The sequence below is a fragment of the Adiantum capillus-veneris genome, chromosome 23, assembly GCF_014529385.1.
Source record: "Adiantum capillus-veneris isolate H3 chromosome 23, ASM1452938v2, whole genome shotgun sequence".
Taxonomy (NCBI): domain Eukaryota; kingdom Viridiplantae; phylum Streptophyta; class Polypodiopsida; order Polypodiales; family Pteridaceae; genus Adiantum; species Adiantum capillus-veneris.
The window spans coordinates 115,810,162-115,827,404 of NC_140953.1; the positions used below are offsets into that span (position 1 = coordinate 115,810,162).

The following is a 17,243-nucleotide window of genomic DNA, read 5'->3' on the forward strand; positions in this document are numbered from 1 at the left end:
TAATAGAGGCTGTGCGGGCGATACACTTGGAACAATTTTTTAGATTACAGCCATGGGGAACAGATTACATGAGGGCCCACGAACTCATGAGCTCAATACAATATGATGGGCAGGCAATGCTCACAGACAAAGATGGGTCAAAGGTTAAAGTAAAGATCAGGAAGGAGATCATCAATGAAGCCTTGCATTTCCTCCCAGGACAACACGATTTGTTAGCAAAGAAAAAGTCACTAGACAATGAGAAGGCATTCGTCAAAGCGAAGGGGAACAAATAAAAATACACTGACATGATCTACGGAGAGCTGGAATTGCCGATGAGATTGATATCTCAACATTTCAGAGTTCAAAAGCCTCCTCGCTACACCAAGCCGATCCTGCACATTGCAGTGGTCATGGCTCTAGCAACAGCCGAAAACAGAACCATTCGATGCGATTATGGTTCTTACATCTTGGAAAGCTTGGTCGAAGCAAATTTGAAAAGCTCAGCAAAAAACAAAACCTACATGAGTGTAGGGCCGATGCTAACCAGAATAGTATACCAGGCTTTGGGAAATCAGCCAGCTAGCTCACAAACAGCCTTGATCCAGAAAGCTAAGCTAGTTGCACACTCTGTAAGGACAACACCTGGCGCTACATCATCGCGCTCAGCAAAGGCCACCAATAAATGTTCTAGTGATGAAGAGAAAACGGAGACAGATGACGAAGTCGCAAGAGTCTAAAGATAAAGTGACTTCAGAGTTCGAGGAAAGTGAGGAGGAAGATTCAACAAAGCCGCTTGAGAGAAAACGAGGAGAGAGAAGTGCAATACCGCAGTCGGACATGCAAAAAGCATATGCAGAAGCCCAGAAAAGAGTCGAAGAAAGACGCACAAAATTGCGGGCTGACAGACAGGCTCGAGCAGTGGAAACGCAACACGCACAAAAACGAAGATTAGAAAGGGAAAGGCAAGAAAGGATAGAAAATACAACTCGCCTACGGGCTGAGAAGCAAAGACTGGAAGCAGAACAAAAGGCTGCTGAAGTGGACATATCCTCACAGTCCACAGAACAAACGAAGGAATAAGACGCGACTGAAGAGCAGAATCAGGCTGAACAGCTTAAGCAGATCCAGAGAGATAGGAATCTGGAAGCGCGACGTGCGGTGGATCTCACCCGCCAAAGAATAATCAGGATTCTAAAGAAAAGGAAAGCGGAAGCATCTGCTTCGCAACAAGGCGAGGAAACTTCCAAAAGGAGACATGTGCGAGAAAAATCGAGTCCGCCTCCTCCCTCGCCAAAATCACCTCCTCCCTCGCCTAGAAAATCACCTCCGCCATCACCCAAATCTCCACCTCCTCCCCCTTCTCCATCGAACAAAAAACAGCCAACTCCTCCCCCTTCAACCTCGCAAAAGGAAGCTTTACTACCTACAGAATCCATCGGATACCAAGAAGCATGCCAAGCAGTGACTGGATTTGATTACAAGCAAACACTGCGAGAGTTAGAACGGCAATAACAGTGTCAATATGTGGTGCTGACTCAAAAAGAAAGGCAGGTAAAGGAAGCCCGACAAATACAAGAATCAGCGCAAGAAGAGTTAGACATCCTAAGAACACAACTAGAACACACAACAGAGGAAAGAGACCTTGAGCGGCAGCAGGCTCAGTCTCTGATCAAAGATTTGGTGGACGTCAGAACAGACCTGACTGCCAAAGAGAAAGAGTGCCAAGAGCTGACGGCCAGAGTCCAGAAAGCGACAGAGCAGCTTGCCTACGAAAGTGCAAGATTTCAAAGGCTTAGCAACTCCTACAGCACTGTCAAGGGCACTCTGACGGCTTTGATGGCTAATCAAGAACCTGTTGGAGCATTGGTCTCCACATCTGACAATGCCACAGCAGCGAACACTATAGCAACGCTAAAAGCAGAGCTAGAGCAAGAAAGGCTTCAAAGACAGCTACTCATATCAAGAATGGTGGCCCAGACAACGGCAAACGAGTTAAAATTAAAAGAAGTGGAGCAGCAACTCGCTCAAGCAAGCACTGAACTCCAGATTAAGAGACAGATCGGTGACACATTGCTAAAGGAAAAAGAAGATCTGCTTGTCCAACAGCAGATCAAAGCAGACAAGGCACAGACTCAACCACAACTGCTGCCTGGACACCATGCGACAGACTTGCCTGGAACCTCACACCAAGGGCAACAGGAGCAGGAATTTGAAGCACCCGCTTTGGACATACGAGATGAACTCAGTGAAAGCATTCAGGACATGCCAGAGGGGCCAGCCAAGAAATATATGCTCTATGAAAAGAAGATACTGGAGTCAGCAGCCCTGGCATGTCTACAACCAGAAGAGCAGGTGGAAGGGTTTGGCCACGAATACCTCCCGTTTCCTCTGCTGTGCCATGAAGCAAATTTGTGGAAAGAAACGATGCGGCCAGCCTTGCCACAAAACAAAGAAGGGGGTTACGAGGGCATTTCACTCACATTGGAAGAAGCACAGGTGCTTGTCGATGACCACCCCAAGTGGAGGCAGAAGTGGTTGGACAAAAGACCACAGGATCTAACAAATTACCACAACACGCCTCAACATATACAAATAGATCCTACATTCTGCCCTGTCCCTCGACGATGCACTTGGAAAGATTTCACAACATGGAAGGGGTCAAGGCAGCACAAGCTAAATTACCCAGTTCTGACAGCGCAGCAACCCCCTACAGTGGCGTACATGGTCAGCACACTAAACTCAACAGTGACTTTGCTACGGGATGTCCCCGATTTTGCCTGCTAGATGTTAGTAAAGATAGCCCGGATGATCGTCACCTGCATCCAGGTGTTTAAAGACACTGAAGGCGACGATCATCCGTGGAATCTATTCTTGGAAGGACAAAGAGGCATCTGCTGGAATCTACAGGATTCACCGCCACGGCATATCTTGATGGCCATGTACTCCAGGCTAATGTACCTGCCATCACACTACTTGCAAACGTTTGAAGAGGCCTTCGTCACAGGATTCTTCGAAATGGATTCAAGGATTTTCCATCCCATGGCGAAGGACCTCAAGGCAAGGTACGTGGCATACCAACACACATTATCAGAAAATCCATTCAGACAACACCAAGAAGCCCTCGAAGCCATACTGCGAACAAGAACCTTTTCAGCGACACTCGTTTCATTAGAGCCACATCAACGGCCAAAGCACTGAACATGCACGAGGGCATGCAAGGATAAAGAAGGGGGGAGTGTTTGGCGGAAGAGGCAACAGGCGGCCGTGGCCAGAAGGACCATAATTTCCTGAGAAACCATTGTAAAATTCTTTTGTAAAGAAGCATCTCTAAGCCGGGAAATTGTCAAGGATGTATGATTATCCTTTTGGGAACAATTGTATATTAGAGAGCCAGTTTTAAGATTAGGGGCTTATGGCTGGACAAGCCATTTTTGCAAAGACCTAATCTATAAAGGCCATTTTCTGTAAGTTTTGGATAATCTTTTTGGAGGAAAAACTGAGAAGACAGTGTACGAATGAGAGCTCCTTCTTGTTCAAACTTGTAATCTTCGCCATTGTGGCTATGGTAATCCAAATTCAGTTTTGTTTCTTGCATTGTGTTCCTCTTACTCTGCTCTTCCATTGGAGTGTAAGCATTCAAGATTCGGTGAAGGTTTCTAACGCATCTGTCTAGGCCTTAAATCGTTGTTTTGAGTGTTTATATGCGTATTTTATGTTTTTTTGACCCTAGGAGAGACTTTAGGGACCTAAAAACGACCCTTTAGGATCATTCGTTTACTGTTTTTGCGTACTTTGGGACGAACGATCGCGATCGTTGTACCTCTCCAGAATGTATGACAGTGATAGGATATGTTCCTGATAGTCCCCTGTAGCTTCCCTTCAAGTTTCGTGCGATTCCGATATGATTTGCATGGTGAACGGGCGTGATGACTGTAGAGCTGTGTAGAAGGACATAGGCAGATTACTTGGCTTTAGTGCGATTGATTTGCTTGTAGAGTTAGTAGTTGCATCTCTTTGCGTTCACTTCATTAGGATTGACACCCTAGTGAGTTTCCATGCCTCATCCGAGTCGCTTCCCCTGTATCGATAATTTTATGTTGATGCTTGAGAGCTATGCTATGGACGTCTGTCGCGGCGACCCGCAAACACTTATGCTTGGTTTTATACACCCATTTACAGCCAATAGCTTTCTTGCCACTTGGCAATGGCACCAATTCCCATGTGTCGTTTGCTTCCAATGCAGCCATCTCTTCATTCATTGCATCATCCCAATGCACATTTCCAACTGCATCCTCAAAACATGTGGGCTCCACATCCTGTATCACCTTAGCCACGTAGGCTTGGTGATGCGCTAGATACCCATCATAAGTCAATTTCTGAACTGGATTTCTGACTCTGTTAGATCTGCGCGGTCCTGGGTCACTCCTTTGCCCTCTAGCATCTTCTTGTTTTTTCCTTACACCAGGTGTCCTGACAACCGGAATTCCAAATTCCTCATCAAGACTTTGTTAAGAACCATCTGAATCCATGTCTACATGTGAAAACCCTGATGATGCATCAGCCATAAAGGGAGGTTCATCTACCTTTTCCTTTCCTTTTTGTGATACATTCCTTGTACCTGATGGTGGAGTAACTTGCGTACGTAGTCTACCATTCCATGGCTTCTCAATAGAGCCACGAGAAGAGGACTCTTATGGTCCACTCAAAACTTGTGACTGTGGCCTCACATTTTGTACAACCACATCATCTTTTACATCAGCCCCAATAGTGCCATGTGCATTACTGTACCAGCTGCTCATCTCATCAAAGACTACATCTCTGCTCACTCGTAATTCTCGTGTAGTAGGATTGTAGCACCTGTACCCCTTTTGTTCAAGGGAATATCCCACAAGAATACATTTCTCTGCTTTAATATCCAATTTCCTACGCAACTCATTTGGTACATGCACGTAAGCTATGCAGCCAAATACTTTCAAGTGTGCCAAATCAGGCTTTGTACCTGTAAACTTTTCCTTAGGTGTTACATCATGCACCGCAGCTGTAGGTGTCCTGTTCATAATGTACATAGCTGTATTTACAACTTTAGCCCAGAAATGATGAGGCATGTTCTTCTCATTCATCAATGCACGTGCAACCTCTGCAATGTGCCTGTTTTTCCTTTCTGCGACCCCATTCTGCTGTGGAGTATATCTGCATGTAAACTGCCTGCATATACCATGCATTCGCAGAAAATCTGAAAAATCATTGGAGAAGTACTCTCCCCCTCCATCTGACCTCAATGTCTTGATTTGCATATCTGTTTCCTTCTCAATCATGACTTTGAAGTCTTGAAAGTGACCAAACACTTCACTTTTGTTACGCATGAAGTAGACCCATACTTTCCTTGTATGGTCATCAATGAAAGAGACATAATACCTGCAACCATGTATACTTGCAGTATCGGTTGGACCCTAAACATTTGTGTGCACCACCTCAAGTGGCTTTTGCCATACATTGCACTCATGTGGAAATGAGCCCTTTGACTGTTTTCTAAACTGGCATGCTGCACACACTTTATGCATACCATCGACCTTGAATTTGGGCAAACCTTTTACAATTTGTTTTGATTGCATGTTGCGCAATCTCTGCTCATTGACATGGCCAATGCGTTTGTGCCAAATGTCAACATCAGCCACAACACCTGTGCCCTGTGCAAATAATGCAGCTTTTACCTCAGGCATGTCTACATTCAGCGTAAACATTCTGCCCACACATTTGCCCTCTGTGATCAGCTTACAGCCATTCTGGAAATCTTCTACATAACAGCCATTGGGATTGAAGCGAACCTGCAAACCTTGCTCAACCATTTGTCCAACAGAAACAAGATTCTTTGTAATGTTTGGGACATGAAATACATCTGCTAAGTACTTTGATTTCCCACTCTTCGTATTTAGAGGTATGTCCCCTACATCAGCAATGGGGTGAGTTGTGTCATCTCCTGTCTGCACATAGCCTGACACATCTGGTTTGCGCATATCTCTAAACCACTCTCCACGAGACGTCATGTGATTAGAGGCACCTGAATCCACATACCAAACATCATCTTGGGTGGAATTCTCTGCAGTCATTGTATTCATTACATGCTGCATAACAAACATGCGCTCGTTTTTGTTGTCATCTGCATCTCTGCTAGTAGATGCATAGTTGCCTTGTTCTCTCTTTCCACTTGCTTTTCCCTTTGGACAGTCACGTGACATGTGACCTCTTTCACCACAAGTCCAACATTATCTGCTATCTGCAGTATGTTGCTGCATGCTTGATCCTGCACCACGACCTCTTTGACTCCCCCTGCCTTGAGACTGGTTTTCCCTGCCACCTGTATTGTTTTGATTTGATTGACCTTCTTGAAATTGGCCCCTGCAACCCCTTGGGCCTCGACCACGACCTCTACCTCTACCTCTTTTGGAGTTAGAATATAAGTCCTGTTCAAAATTATTTCTGCCATGAGAAGAAGATGTGTCAAGGTTCTTCTCCTCAAGAATAAGCATAGAAATCAATTCTTGGAACACGGGGATGTCGTCTCTTGTATTCATGGAAGACCTGAAATGTACATACTCATCTCCTAGACCATCCAAGCATGCACGGACAATGTCATCGTCTTCCACTGAGACTTTAATAGATCCAAGAGCCTCAATGATACTCTTGATCTTCAAAGCATAATCATTGATAGAGAGGTTGTTCCTCTTAACCTGATTTAGCTCCGACTTTAGTTGAAGCTTCTTGGCCTTGGTGTTCACCTCGAACACTCTGCCTAATTTTTTCCATGCAATGCCGGGGGTTTCAGCATCCTGTAGATAACCCATCATGCCATCTATGATGCTCATAGAAAGCCAATACATCACTTTGCTCTGGCCTTGTTGCCAGTCCCTCAAAGCTTTTCTTTGTTCTACTGTAGCATTTGCCATGGGAATCTCTGGTTCCTTTTCATTGTCTCCTTCTACATAGTCCCAATAACCTTTTCCTTTTAGGAAATTTGTTATTATGAACTTCCATGCAGGGTAGTTATTTTTCTCAAGCTTCTCAGTGACAATCTGACTGAAATCGTCAGACATCTTGAAGCACTAAGACAAAATAGCTGCAATCTGCAAAAACCTGCAAATCTGTTGAACCTGCTATCGTGGTACCTGTAACGCTTTCTACACTCAACGAGTGTCCACAATCAAGCGTACATACAACCACTGTACAGTAAATCTCTGTATACTGCACTTTGGAGACCTATTCAGAAACTTGTACTAAAAACCCCTAATTTTTTTTTGGATTGCGAACAAAGGGATTGTGATGCTCTTGCTCTCTTAGCCTCTCTTGCCTGCACCAGGCTCTGATACCATGTAAAGAATGAGGATGCAAGAGAGCTACACAAGACAAGCACACACCACACAAAGATGGAAAGCTTCTTCTTCTTCTCACAGAAAAGAGAGTGCAAAATGACTAAGTGCTAAAGCTGAAAAGTAGCACATATGTACATGCGGTCACTGAGTGTGAACTCGCTAGAAGCGTACTAAGCTAGCACTATAAGTGTAGTCCAACTGTAGAATCACTGGCAGAGATCCTCCGTGTCGGTCACCTAACGCGCTAGTGAGTAAATGTCGTAAGCGGCCAAGACCCGTAGTGGATGCCAGCTCAAGATGTAGAGCTCGACATCTCAACATCACCGTTAAAAGCTATGGTCTTAATAGTGGATTCCTATGGGGCTTGCCTACGGCTTAGCCACTATTGAGCTATTAGAAGGTTGATAGGAGCCGGTGTTGTTTTGGTGTTGAAAGACCCTCTCTTCTATTCGTTGCAATTAATGATATTCGAGCCACGGGTAAAGTAGCTTGAGTGCTTTTCTAAGGGGGTAAAGAGGAGTAGCAACTAGGGCTTGAAGTGCCAAAGTACACCTAAAAAACTTTACACCTAAAAGTTTTTAGAATGGCTGACAATAGTAAAGAGAGTGAAATTAATGTTGATAGCTTTGATTTTGCTAATGAGCAAGCTACTAATGATGCCCCTATGCTTGTTAACGACCTTGTTTCTAGGCTTCAACAAGCCATGGGCAATCCATCCCTCCAAAGTGAAGTGAAACAGCAGCTTCGTGCTCATGGGATTCTCCAAGCTCCCCACCATGATGAGAGAGTACCTAGGAAGCCTCCTTGTGAGACTCCCAAAATAGGACTCTCTCCGATTCGGGAAGAAGAAGAGGATACATACAAAGGGCTCAAAAATTTGCTTCTTAAATATGCACCTCCTTCTCAAAAGAGAACTCAAGAGCCCCCACCAAAGGAACAAGAAAGAAGTGAGTCCCCTACCACCTCGGCAAAGATGGCTCCACGAAGACGGCGGGAAAAACACTCTCCATCACCTCCTATACAGAGAAGACCATCGCACACATCTCCACACCATAATTCAAAGAGGGATGACAAAAAGCAAGAGAAAAAAAAGGATAGAAAGAGGACACCCTCTTGTCCATCTTCTTCATCCTCTTCCTCTGATGAAAGTGATGGTGCAGACAAAGAGGTTCAAGGCAAGAAAAAGGAAAGAAAGCAGTCACCCTCTTCTCCATCTTCCTCAAATTCTTCATTTTTTGAAGAAACCAATGGTGCAACTTTTGAACCATCAAAATAAGAGGCCATAGGAAATCCTATGCCGCATGGAAGAGGTTATCCAAGCTCAAGAAGTTCAAAGAGGGAGGAAAGAGCATCACTTTCCTTACCTACAACGGCACCTTTGGTGCTACGGACATAGTCTTGGCCTTTATCCAACAATTCAATGCAATGTTTGGAGATGAGGGCTTCATGGAGTCCTCTAAGCTACGCCATGTAGCCATGCACTTTCAAAATTCCACTAGGCAATGGTGGTCTAGCCTATGGGCAAACGGTGAAGCTCCACGAACATGGAAAGCTTTATGAGCTTCCACTATGAAGCAGGTTTTTGGCCACCGATGCCAAAGAAAAAATACTCACCGAATGGTGAAGCTTGAAGCTCTCTACCTACGAATCCATTCACAAATATGTAGACAAGTTTTGGGATTTACATCTCAAAGCCATTGTCTTCAAAAGAATGAATTTTGGAGAGCAAACACAACTGCCGTTATACACCTTACTATGGTGGCTTCTCAAATCAATTTCCAAACAGGGGCTAAGAGAAATTCTAAGCCCGTGAAAAACAAGGGTTCCAATGAGCCTAAGGGGAAGGACAATGTCCAAAAGTCTCCTAAGGGCAATTCCAATAACAACAAAGCTAAGGAGAAGGGAGTTTACAAAGGCAAAAACAAACTCTCTCCTGAAGAGCTTGAGCGCTATCGCAAGGTTAACCGTTGTTTAAAGTGCGGCGAGCAAAGGCATGTGTACTACACTTGTCCCCAAAAGAACACCCGCCATGAGCCTCCTAGAGCTACCTTAGTCAAAATACAAGAAGAGGAAGCTCACCACAAAGGATCTCCTCTATGCCATGCTTGGGGAAAGGTAAGAGAACTTGATGCTTTTATTCTCTTTGACCCTAGTTCTACTCATAATTTCATATCCACAGAGTTGGCCACCAAGCTAGGCATCCAAGCCTATGAGATGGGAGATGTCCTACCCACAGATGGTGCTTTCAAGGGGCAAGAAGCTTCAGTCACTCCCTTAATTGGTAAATTGAGGCTCCATGTCCAAAGCTATGTGGACAAAGAGTAAATTTTTATCTCTCCTCTCAAGCATGAGGATGTAATCCTAGGGGCATCATGGTTTGATCGCATGGCTGCCAATGTTAAATTCCCTGAAAGGAGAATCTACTTTAGGTTCAGGGAAAAAGATATTTAGATGCCAAAGAGTTGGGTAACACCATACCCCTTGTACACACGCAAGCTTTCAATAAGTCAATAAAGAGCTCTATTTCCGTGTACATGATTTTTGTGAAAGATTCTCAAAACTTAACCTAATGCTTTAGCAAAAAAAAAAAAACAATCACAAGGAATTAGGACTATCCAATTTTTTCAAGGGGTTTCAAGATATCTTTATTGACGACATCCCTTGTGAACTACCTCCTAAACAAGGCAATGATGGCCATGCAATTGAACTTCTTCCAGGAAGTTCACCGCCTAATAAACCTCCTTATAGAGTTTCTCAAGCTCAACAAGAGGAGATTATGCGGCAAGTGCATGAGTTAGTTGATAAGGGCATGGTTAGGCCTAGCTCATCTCCATTTTGTTTACTTGTGCTATTAATGCAAAAGAAAGACGGCACATATCGTATGTGTGTTGACTATAGAGCACTAAATAGGATCACTATCAAAAATAGGTTTCTCGTTCCACGGGTAAAATACCTATTTGATAAGCTACAAAGGTCGACCTACTTTAGTAGAATTGACCTAAAACGTGGATACCATCAAATAAAGATAGTTGATCAAGACATTGTAAAGACCGCATTTCACGCTACCTTTGGTCTTTACGAATACATTGTCATGCCTTTTGGCTTGACCAATGCACCAGCCACATTCAACTGCTTGATGGAGAAGCTGTTCTGGCCTCATCTAACTTTTACTGGAGTGTTCTTTGATGATATTATCATCTACTCTAGTTCACTAGATGAACACAAGCAACACCTCCAAGTAATATTTAAGAGAGAATAAACTTTATGTTAATCAAAAGAAAATTGAGTTTTTTATATAAGAGATTCACTATTTAGGTCACATTATCTCTCAAGATGGAATCCAAATGGATCCATCAAAGTTAGAGGTAATAAAAGGATGGCCTAATCCAAGGAATCTTTATGAACTAAGAAGCTTTATAGGTATGTGTGCATACTATAGACGCTTCATAGAAAAGTTCTCACTAATAGCAGGACCATAACATGACCTAACAAAGAAGAACGTTAGGTATACATGGACTGCCAAGGAGAACAATGCTTTTGAAAAGATTAAAGAAAAGCTTACCTCTCAACATGTGCTTACACTGCCGGATCTCTCAAATCTATTTGAGGTCCAATGTGACGCTTGTGGTGATTGCCTTGGAGCTTTTTTTCTCCAAGAAGGGCACGCCATAGCCTATGAAAGTCGAAGGCTCGATCTTGTTGAGCAAGCTCTAAGCATATATGAAAAGGAACTCCTTGCAGTTCTACATGCCTTAGACTCATGGAAGCTCTACTTATTGGGGACTCCTTTCATTCTGCGAACGGATCATCAAAGACTTAAGTACTTCATGATGCAGACCAAGCTCTCCGACAAACAAGTGAGGTGGGCAAATTTTCTTTCGCAATTTCATTTTCATATTGCTCACATTGCTGGCAAGCATAATCAAGTAGCCGATGCACTTACAAGACGGCCAAGAGTCAATGCGGTTTCCGTAGCAACTCACAATGATCTATCTTCTATGATAGATGAGTATGCTATTGATCCCAATTTTAGAGATGTGATTTCAGCCCTTGCACTAGGGAAGAAAGAGAAACCAATTACTTTACAAGATGGTTATCTTCTCTATGGTAAGAGGAATGGAAAGGAGGTTACTAGCAAAGAAAACCACAAAGCAATCAATCTTCTCCATCCTATAGACAAGAAAATGCTACAAGTAGCATGCAAGGAGTCAGGCAAATTTGGGTACCAAAAGCACAGCTTAAAGGCAAGCCGATTCAAATTTGGATGACCAAAACATCATCTACTATACCAAAGACTGTTCGAGTGCTTTTTTTTTGCGAGCTTTTCAATTCGAGCTTTTTAATGAAATGTAAAACTATTTTGAGCTTTTTGCTTTATTTAAAGCATTTTTCCATTTTGTTTCAACATCTTTTACATTCTTGCAATTCACCTAGAAACATCACCTCACATTGAATAATTAAACGCCCAAACTTACTCTCTTTAAACATGCTAGTCTAGAGAGAGAGAGAGAGAGAGAGAGAGAGAGAGAGAGAGAGAGAGAGAGAGAGAGAGAGACAGAGACAGAGCATTCAAAGAAATTTGTATTCAAAACAAAGCTTAACAAGTTATCTGCATTAGTGTTTGATATGGATGTTAGAAAGAGTAGATAGTCCACAAAAGCAATGCAATTAAAATCACTTCAAGAACATGCACAATAAAACCCTAGATGTCCTATGTCAACATTCTTGAAACAAAAAATAGAGTGTGTGTTCAATAATTGTTTCAAAAAACTATGGATGTGATACCAAACTCTCTTTTCCACATATGGACCACAAACCACCTTTTTGAGACACTCCTCATAGACTATGTCATCCCCCTCCAAGCACAAACAATATCGATAAACCTCACCACATGCCTTGCCAAGACCTCCACATCCTGAAAACACATCTAGTACATAATCTGAGTCATCCGTGAAGGTTGCCAGGAGCCATCTACACATGCAAATTATATGTAAGTCATTTTTCAACTATAAATTAAATCTCAATTTACATTAAAATGATTATCTTCTCACCTGTAGAAGTCGGGTGACCTCTCTGCTCCACCTCTGATAGGTATATCAAGAACAATGGTGCGTTCTTGATGCTCCTCCATTAAAAAGCTTCGTGATGCAGGAAACATGCGAGGAGAGACTTTCTCTCCTTCCTCCCTATTGTATGTGGGTATAGCAACATCCGCTCGACAAAAAACTCCCACTGTGAGATCAATTACCTACATATAAGCATACATTGTACACACTTGAATCAAAATCAAGTTAATAATGCAATCTTTCACAACAACATGGTATTTTGATTCACCTCCTCTAGGGTATCTGGGTGTCTATATCCCCCATTACACATGAGAGTCCATGTGCGATGAAATCGTAACCCAGTCTTTATAGCATGGGTAATAATCTCTCCAATATGTTGTGCAAGACATAGAGTCACGAAAAAGCCTTCATCTGCCAAGAAAGGTTCTGCTACATCCATCACACCTTGCACAAGAGAAGGCAAAAATATATTCCATTGTGGAATTTTTTTGCTTAATCCACCTTTGAAAAGATGTTTAGAATGAGTTTCTCAAGTGATATGGATCAAAACAAAAAGCATAAACAAAAGCTTTGAGTAACCTGCTCGAATTGGGCCTAAACCATCCACCAACAAAGAAGTAGGGAAATCGGCAAAGATAAGACGAAACACCTCACGACAAGGTGCTCCACAATGGTGATACAAGCCAAGACTTTGAGTGCTCAAAATTTTTTTAATGCTACACACAAAACGTTTGTTGCTTAGTACACCATCCACTTTGAACATTCTATTGATGTTGAAAACACAAGCCACAAAACCTTTCTTTTACCTTTGAATGGCAAAATCATCAACATTAGCCATATCAACTAGAAGAGCATCTACCACAATCAAAAATTGAAAGCCTACAATTTTTCATTAAAAAATTATCTTAATTACAAGTAATATAGAATTGTTTTGCACTATCAAAAAATAAATATTTAAATAGTAGAAACTTACCGGTATTCCATGAGGTTGGTTGCCTTGATGAAGTTGGTCGCTCCATGATTGACTCAACCACTATTGAAACGCTTTTTTCATTGCTTTCTTTAGGCATGCCAATCTTTAGCCCTCCTAATGGATAGGTTGTTTTGTTGTGTTCACCCATGTTTGACCCACTCGCATGATTATGGTGCTCTCTTTGAAGAGGTAGTGAGTGATTTCTTTCTTGCGTTCTTTGTGAGCCCCCATCCATGGCCAAGTCATGATTGTGATCCATGTCTTCTATGTGCTCTAAAGAAGCAGATTGGTTTTTATCTTTGTCTTTATTCTCTTCCAAAAACTCTACCACAAGAAAATTTTAATGATATAATGAAAATTAATTTAGCATTTACAAACTCAAGTCATTTATAAAAAACTAGAACATACTTTCTTGTGCATTTTTTCATGCATGAGAGAGAGAGAGAGAGAGAGAGAGAGAGAGAGAGATCAAATGCTAACGAGTTCAAGATTGGTGGACTTGAATGATAATAGGAAAATTGAATATTATAATAGAAGAATGTAATAATATGAGAATTAAAAAATTGAATATGAGAATAAACTTGATGTAAAAAGAAAAAGTGTTATACTTACTTGTATGTAAGTCTAGTTCTTGCTTTGGGATCAGCCCCAAAGGGTAGTCCAACCACCATGGGCAAATTCTACACTCCCACATAGAAATACCCTTCTCTACCATAGAACCGGGATACATGGTATTTTCATCCTCTAGCTTTGACCAATCTTCAGTAACCATAGGCATAGTAGCAAGTGTACCGTTTAAAACACATTCACACATCCATCTACACCATAACAACATTTAATCTCTTGAGCAAAATAATTTCAATAAGAGCCAAAGACATTGTTGGTTCATGAAATTTCACCTGTACAAAATCCTTTTACAAGACTCTTGTAGCTCAGGCATTTTGGAGGAGTCCCCTGCACTTTTAATATCTCCTAAAAGTTGAGGAAAAGCTTGCAAGCCATGATTTCTTAATTGCACCTATGGTAGTCATTCAAATCATAAAACAATGCAATAAAATCCACGTTTATTAGAAAAAAGTGATCAGTTTAGAAAACAACCTTGAAAAAAGCTTCAAATCCATCTGGCAATTTGAACTCTTCAACCTCCAACCTTCTTATTATCAACAAAGCTTCATCATGCATGTGAGCCCAATAAACTTCTTTTCTAATGTAAGCCCTAAAGTGCTTCACATCACCAAAGTGGGAAAAGACTGGATCGTTGGCCTTTGTAAGACTCATCATCTCCAATATATATTTTTTCCTTCATTAAAGACCAAAATATATCAAAAACTTAAACACCATCTTATATAAGTATATTCATATACCATTCATGTAGAAATTTTTCGCTCGAAAAATTTAACTCTCTTTTAATGTCACTATTTTCATTAGAATTTAAAAACATAAACAAAAAACTAGTAAAAAAGTATTGAAAAGTGTGATACCTTTCAGAAGGTAGTTTTGAGGAGCACAAAGCATTTAACTTGTCTCGTGTGATTTTTACCATGGATGGATCATCCCACTTCACATCAAAGAGCAACTCAAAAAATTCCTCTCCATGAACTGGATTGGCAATTGTCAAAAACTTATAACATCTATCCTTCAATCGAGCTTCTTCTTGTTTAGTTGCCTTTTGCAATCGCCTTTCAAACTCCACCTTATCTAATCCAGAGCTTTCAATTTTGCAGTTTCCTTTGAAATAAATGCATTAAAATCATCCTACATAACTGCAACTACATTCAATGAATGAATCGTAAACAATCTTTAAAAATGTATATAGTTAATACTCAATTCAACAATTCACCTTCCAAACTAGTTGAGAAATCAACACACAAGGAGAATTATACCAAGGAGGAACTCCTTGATATAATCTGCTTTCAACTGCCATCTCTATCTCAACCCACTTTCTGTCCCCTTGAGTGAGACGTGCAAGAATTCTCTCTTTATTGGCGAGACCAAATTTTTGGAACATGTATATCTCATGCCCAAGATTTGGTTTCACTGTTGATCGTGAAATGCTACAATAAATATATAAACAAATGAAAAATAATAGTTCAAAGCGAGATTAATTTAGAAATACAAAAAGACCACAAATTTACAACTTACACATTAGTGGTGTCAAGAGCAAGTAATAGTTCGGCCTCTTTTTTTTTCTACTTCCAAAAATTGGCATCTCACACTCACATGATATTCCTCATTATCATGCCATACTTGACAAAAGAACACCAAATTAGCCAAAAAAGAAGGTACAGCTAAATCTAACAAACAATTAGTGCATCGATGTTAATTCTTACCTTCTTTTATGCGTCGCATCCGTGTTTTCAGCCGATAGTTGCCATCCCATACCAAAACCAGACGCCCTCGAAGCTCTTGCCACTCTTTATTGAGCTGATTATCAAATGAAACACTCTTAGCTTGCCAAATAGGATCCCAACTACCTTCCACAAGAGGAGTGACAGGCATGTAAGAGCCAAAGGAATCTTTCACCGACACCAAAAAAGATCCCATTGTATCCAAGTAAGCAACATTGTCAAAACTAAGAATCAACCAAGATACAGAATCTGTAGCCACTCGAACAGCCTCATGAGCAACCAAACGACATAGAGGTATAAGTGGAGGGTTGCTTCTTCGTTTTAAGTAAAATTGACTTAACACATCCTTCATAAGCCCCAACGGGATTTTTTTTCCCAAGTGTCGAGAATGTTGGGCCACATCATCCTCACCTATCCCATCAAACTCTGTTAAATCTTCATCTTCAACATCCTCACCTGTTTCAACCTCCACTGTCAGCTCTCGAAACTCGTCTTCTTTTACATCATCCCCACTCTCCAAATGGTTAGAACCTTCCTCCACGGCAGCTTCATCATCAACAAAGATGCATTTTCTACGTCTCTTTCCCCCTCGTTTGAAATGAGGACTACGAGTAGCAACTGCATGAGAAGATGCCTCTTGATCGATTGGATGCCTTCTCTTGGAAGGACCAGATCTCAAGGTCATGCATGGAGAATCAAACGTTCTCTTGATTGACTTGCTGCCTCGTCTTTTGGGAGCCATAAATGTCTACATCAATAAAGATTTGAAAAATCATTATACATCATCATCATTCAAACAATGACTACAATCTGCACCACTTGTTAATGCCGCTACATTTCATGCCAAACACCATAATAACACGCATTTAATTGAACTTCCATTGCATTTGAAAAGCTCCGACCTAAATTTGTGTGAACTTGATAGAGTGTACCAAATTTGCTCCAGATGCCGATCTCCAAATTTGTTGCCCGCTCGTCAGATTTGTCCGTTGTAGTGCTCAATGTTGTATCCTCTAGCTGCAACCGCAAGTGAGGATGCTCCAGCTATGAATCAAGTTCAAATTGCTAATATTATTACACAAAAAACCAACAACGTCGGACATGACCAACAACGAAGAAGGAGAAAGCAATAATCAGAAAAACAAGCCTTCAAACTGCTAATGTCATAGCTGTGATAACATTAGCCTTACTAGGTTTGGATGCTCAGATGATTATTTTAATGAGAGGGTTCATGGTAAAGTGATTTGCAAGTTGCCATCCAAGACAGGGAGTTGATAAAGGCAGGAATCCTAGGTGCAAATGAACAGGATGCAAAGCAACTAGGAGGAAGGCCAAGATTCATCAGACCTTCGAATAATATGAACACAGATAACACAAACAACACTAGCTTAAGCAATACCAATACAAACAACACCAGCACTAATCCCAATAGCAATCAACAGTCATGTCATCAACTTGCATGTGCGGAGCAAAGCCACGTGGTTCATGTGGATGGCATCAGTGTTCG

At 41.5% G+C, this 17,243-nt stretch overlaps 2 protein-coding genes across 2 annotated transcripts; both read right to left on the bottom strand.

The window, feature by feature from the left end:
* Positions 1-1,405: 1,405 nt before the first annotated feature.
* LOC147428409 (uncharacterized) lies at positions 1,406-16,421 on the bottom strand. Its single transcript, XM_086496841.1, has 8 exons — positions 16,148-16,421; positions 14,288-14,360; positions 14,117-14,206; positions 12,684-12,705; positions 12,401-12,597; positions 12,135-12,320; positions 1,681-1,748; positions 1,406-1,584 (listed from the first exon to the last, which is right to left on the bottom strand). Exons 1-8 carry the CDS (start codon positions 16,419-16,421, stop codon positions 1,406-1,408), a joined length of 1,089 nt encoding a protein of 362 aa, XP_086352967.1.
* LOC147428410 (uncharacterized) lies at positions 13,218-13,647 on the bottom strand. Its single transcript, XM_086497540.1, has 2 exons — positions 13,389-13,647; positions 13,218-13,294 (listed from the first exon to the last, which is right to left on the bottom strand). The coding sequence occupies exons 1-2, from the start codon at positions 13,645-13,647 to the stop codon at positions 13,218-13,220; spliced, it is 336 nt and encodes a 111-aa protein (XP_086353666.1).
* Positions 16,422-17,243: the final 822 nt, after the last annotated feature.

Bases quoted from the DNA above. Each gene is read 5' to 3' on its own strand.
- LOC147428409 (XM_086496841.1), bottom strand. From the start codon at position 16,421: ATGACCTTGAGATCTGGTCCTTCCAAGAGAAGGCATCCAATCGATCAA. The intron at 14,207-14,287 runs GTGAAATTTCAT...GTTATGGTGTAG, and splicing joins TGTAAAAGGATTTTGTACAG to ATGGATGTGTGAATGTGTTT. The intron at 12,706-14,116 runs GTATCCCGGTTC...TGGGGGATATAG, and splicing joins CTAGAGGATGAAAATACCAT to ACACCCAGATACCCTAGAGG.
- LOC147428410 (XM_086497540.1), bottom strand. From the start codon at position 13,647: ATGGATCACAATCATGACTTGGCCATGGATGGGGGCTCACAAAGAACG. The intron at 13,295-13,388 runs GTAAGTTTCTAC...GAAAAATTGTAG, and splicing joins ACCAACCTCATGGAATACCG to GCTTTCAATTTTTGATTGTG.